We start from the raw sequence: 5,000 nt of genomic DNA on the forward strand, positions 1-5,000 counted from the left end.
TTTCTGGGCTGCAGCGGGGCTGTCGAAATCCACAAAGCCATAGCCTGCGACACACACGGACACACAGGACATGATATTACATTAACATGCTCGATGGATCGTAAACACATTCGGGTGATCATTTATGCCATCGCTTAAGAGCATGGGTTAGCTCAGAAATGTTCACTGCACAAAGTGTAGTAGGGCTATGCTCCCTAGAAACTAAACCATAGGACCGTCATACAAAGACACAGGAGACAGATACGGTTGAACAGACACCGACACACTAAAGGAACATTCTGGATTAGACTGATCTACACCCACAATGAACATACAGCACCAACATCCTCTGGTTTAATTAAATGGACTGCACCGATATAGCACCTTATTCCAAAGGGCTTTACAATGGCCTCTCATTCACCCATTCACACACACATCCACACACCAATGGAGGCAAGCTACCATGCAAGGCGCCGGCCCCAGCTCATTGGGAGCAATTTGGAGTTCAGTGTCTTGCCCAAGGACACCTCGACACGTGGCCAGCCGGCGAACTTGCAATCATTAGATCATCCGTTAAATCATCCTGTGAGGATGAGTGTCCGCGGGGTTGTAACTCCCACAGATAGAAGACACTGAGGTTCTGACCCAGCTGAGTATGTGATGAATAATTGTCGATTCTGCAAATCACTGTATCGTGTTAATGAGCCCATTTCTCTCTCTCTCTCCGTCTCGCGCTTTCACCCGGCCGCAAAATAGCTCAACTCTGTATCAACGAGATCGGCTCCGGCAGCCAGTGATGTCACACTGTCAAATTGGCCCTGTCTCCACGGCAACATTTCCTCGCCAGTAATGATATACTGTATTAGTCTTTATTTCAAGGTTTTAAGCATATTTTTCGTTTTTTTTTAATGTTTTGGCAGACTATCTCAGCTTCTCCCCTTGGATGTAGTAGCCTATGTAGTAGCCTGTGGGGGAGACATGAGGCACGTGCATGTGCAAGATATTGTGGAGGCAGTAGCGTGCGTGTGCAAATAGGAAAACCGGGAGTGGGAAAGGGAGAGACACTCAAGGACCACAAAAAAAGAAACAAGATTAATGAATTCTGATCAAATCTATTCAATTATTCATGACATGACTGAATTGCATGAGCAAGGTTGGCCCAAAAGAAAATGTAGTTCAGAGTACACCGAAAATGCAGTTGTTTCTAGCTGTTGAAGCTGAACATTTAAAAAAAAAAAAACTCATGGGGAAAGGATTCATAAGACCTCCGTAAAAAAAAAAAAGAGAAGGTACCTTGGTTACGACCCCTGAGTGTCAGCACCACTAATCCCAGTTAGCGCTGTGTGTGGGAAGAAGGGAGAGGAAGCGGCCATTTTGTTCACTGTTTATGGCTGTCAACAATTTCCTGTGCAACAGGACGGGAGGGAGGCTGAGGTGGCTCTCTGCGTTTCCAAAGGAGATTCACTTATTTTTCATGTGCTTCCTTTGTTCCGTCTCTCCCCGCTGAGACTCTAGTTCCTGGTTGTTTTACTGGAGGAGGGGACGACAGACACAGACACAGACACAGAAACAGAGACACACAGACACAGACACACACACACACTGACACAGACACAGACACACACACACACACACACACACAACAGACACAGACACAGACACAGACGCAGACACAGACGCAGACACACACGCAGACGCAGACGCAGACTCAGACGCAGACACAGACACAGACACACACACACACACACACACACACACACACACAGACACAGACACACACACACACAGACAGACACAGACAGACACAGACACAGACGCAGACACACACACACACACACAGACACAGACACAAAGACACAGACACACACACAGACACACACACACACACACACACACACACACACACACACACACACAGACAGACTGATGGACAGTCGGGACAGAGCCAGGTATGCACATTCATTCCCATACCCTCTGTGATACCCTCTGTGAGGGAGCTGAACGTCTCTCTGCTGTTGCGACACATTTTTCATTTCAGTCACAGAAGGTCTGTGTGTGTGTTCTGGGCCACCTTGTGGGACGTCCACAGAACTACGCAGGAGTCCAAGTGAACACATCAAACCACAGGGCGCAGCTGCAGTACCACCCTGGTACATGTCATAACTAGGGTGGCAAAGTAGCAGAAGGTTTCCAGGAAATTTCTGGAAATTTGGGAATTTCTTGGGAATTTTCCCCTATTCCAAAAGCACACAGGGACGTTGTGTTTTCAATTGTTGGAATGAAATGAGCTATTTGGAGAATGACTTCCCTGCAGCACGTTGTAGTGGAAACACTGCTGCCATCTCCACATCTGCATTCAGACCATAGAGGAGCGACGACGGAGGGAGAGAAAAAACGCTTCCAGCTGTCCACACCTGGTCCGTCATGTTGAGAAAAGTTCAAGAAATAACTCGCCAACGATTGAACTAAAGATTAGAGATTGAAGCTGTGTAAAACCAAAGAGGTGACAGCACACATGGGACTGCTGCGAGTGAGTGAGAGGAATAGAAACAAGGTGGCCGTCATTCCCTCAAACTGATGTATGACGGAGGGCTAAAACTAGAGACCTTCAATGTGAACATGATGTTATTGGTCATTTGGCCTTGATCTTCCCCCAGAAATGTCCGCAGGCTAATTACTACTTGATCTTATTTTCTTTATTTTTTCATGGATAATCTGTAAAGTAGGTCAATGTTACTTCAAACTTCGTGTTACAATTTTACTCAATTACAGATGAAAATGTCGACCAAAATGACGTTTAAAGAGGCTGTTTTCAAGTCAAAGACAAACATTTCTCATAAATTCTCCCAAATGCCCGTCAATTCCCCGTTAATTCCCATGGGAATTTTCCATCTAGAATTGTGCAACCATGGTCACAAGAGCATGGTTCTAAGGTATGGTCGGAACAGATCTAGCTAATGCTTAAAATGCGACTCATAAGCTACATGTATACCGGTACTGTGCTGTACATTATCTACAGTATGTAAATAACTTCTCTAACAGGTGCTCTACTCATATGCTGTACAGATGTCTGTCAGGAGGGATGTTTCTGAATCAACATTCAGGTTCATTCAGGAGAGTCTGTTCACTTGCTTAGGCTGTCCTCCACACTTACTAGGTTCTACTACATGCTAGAGTGAGCACGTGCAGATGTGTGTGTGTGTGTGTGTGTGTGTGTGTGTGTGTGAGTGTGTCTTTGAGAGAGAGATAGAGAGAGAGAAAGAGAGAGAGAGAGAGTTTGTGCAGATGTTCCTGACACCCTCCACTCCACAGTGCCAGGGCAGATGTTTCATGTGGCTCTACAGGAGAAGGAGAGAGAGAGAGAGGGGGGGGGTAAAGAGGTAGAGAGAGAAGAGCTAGACAGATCCCTGGCAAGAGAGAGCGGGGCCTCCTGCAGGCAGTTTCCACTGTGAGCAGGCAGGCAGTCAGGCCTCCCTCCTGGATGGGCCTGGCTCTGGGCTCCCGCCTCTGCTCTCTGGCTGTCTATCTGTGGTGTGTGTGTGTGTGTGTGTGTGTGCGTGTGTGTGTGTGTGTGTGTGTGTGTGTGTGAGCGGACCGGAGTGTGTTCCTTAGGTCATCGACCCCTCCGGCTCAGCGGCGGTCAACAGGAAGCGAACTGGGGGACAAAAGGTCCAAGTTTAAGAATGCAGAGATTGATTTCTATTTACAACGTTACGCCCAGTTTAACAAGGCGCACGGGAGGGGCTAGCCAGGAGGAGAGGAGAGACATAGCGTGCAAGAAGCACACGTGTGTGTGAGTGCGTGAGTGCATGCGTGCGTGTGTGGGTGTGTGTCTATGGGTGTCAGGGGAAACCACAGCCATGAAATTCAATCTTTCAAGTTTTGGGGGGTATAGCATGTCACCCAGTTAAATTATACATTTTCAATCGCTAATTAAAATCGTAAATGTAAATATGCACAGAATGAGTAAGTGAGTACATTCCTTATTTTCCTTTCACTTTCATCCAGCAACATCTGTTCTTTCCCTCTCTCCCTCTCTTTCCTCTCACCCCCCCCCCCTCTCACTCTCTCTCTCAATGGGAAAAGGATTTGGATGCAAACTCACTCCTCTTCATCTGCACACAATCTTTCATTGTTCAAAGGGAGAGCGAGGGGCCTCAGTGAGATGTGCAGTACACACAAATATTTAGATTATGTTTTCTCTCTAATGAGAAGACCATCATTTAGCCAAACATGAATCTCTCTGTCTCTCTCTCTGTTTCTCTCTCCTTTTCACCATCTCTCTCTTTCGCTCTCTCTCTTTCTCTCTCCTTTTCACCATCTCTCTCTTTTGCTCTCTCTCTCTCCTTTCCACCATCTCTCTCTCTCTTTCTCTCTCTCTCTTTTTCCCCGTCTCTTACTCTCTCTCTCTCTCTCCGTGTCTCTCGAGAGGCCCGAGAAAAACAGCCGTTTGAAATTAACAACGTAATGCTTCGCAAACATGTTCGTCATTACCACTTGACAAAAAGCCTGATCTCCTTCTAGACGGAGGAAAAGGAACCGAATCCCCTCATCTTTATTCAGCGCGTAACACGTCCATGTGACGTACCTACGCGTGTTTGAAGGAACATCACCTGACCGTTTCATTAAGCAGACAGTCTTAACTGTCAGACGGTCTTAACCCACGGCGGTTGTCGGGTGTCCTTCTCATCTCTCTTCCTGTGGCACCACGTCCATTTTAATCAAATGAACAAACGATGGAGGAAAATCCAGTCAGACGATAGTAGGCTTATTAGCTGTGTTCTGTTGAGCCTATTAGCTGTGTTCTGTTCAGCCTATTAGCTGTGTTCTGTTCAGCCTATTAGCTGTGTTCTGTTCAGCCTATTGGCTGTCGTTCTGTTCAGCCTATTAGCTGTGTTCTGTTCAGCCTATTGGCTGTCGTTCTGTTCAGCAATCGATTGGTTAGTGAACCCTGGACCAGATGACATCAGGGTATTGGTTAGTGAACCCTGGACCAGATGACATCAGGGTATTGGTTAGTG

The 5,000-nt window shown here is 46.7% G+C and overlaps 1 protein-coding gene across 1 annotated transcript in view; it reads right to left on the reverse strand.

Moving 5' to 3' along the window:
* rbms3 (RNA binding motif, single stranded interacting protein) overlaps positions 1-5,000 on the reverse strand; it is a gene marked incomplete at its 5' end in the record, with an annotated part of 76,220 nt that overhangs the window by 55,253 nt on the left and 15,967 nt on the right. The window contains one exon of the mRNA XM_080540732.1: positions 1-44. This exon is cut by the window's left edge and continues 48 nt beyond it. Within this exon, the coding sequence (XP_080396858.1) occupies positions 1-44 (44 nt within the window). The remainder of the gene's footprint in view (positions 45-5,000) is intronic.

The sequence above is a fragment of the Nansenia antarctica genome (genome assembly GCF_963989245.1).
Source record: "Nansenia antarctica genome assembly, chromosome: 10".
NCBI classification, from domain to species: domain Eukaryota; kingdom Metazoa; phylum Chordata; class Actinopteri; order Argentiniformes; family Microstomatidae; genus Nansenia; species Nansenia antarctica.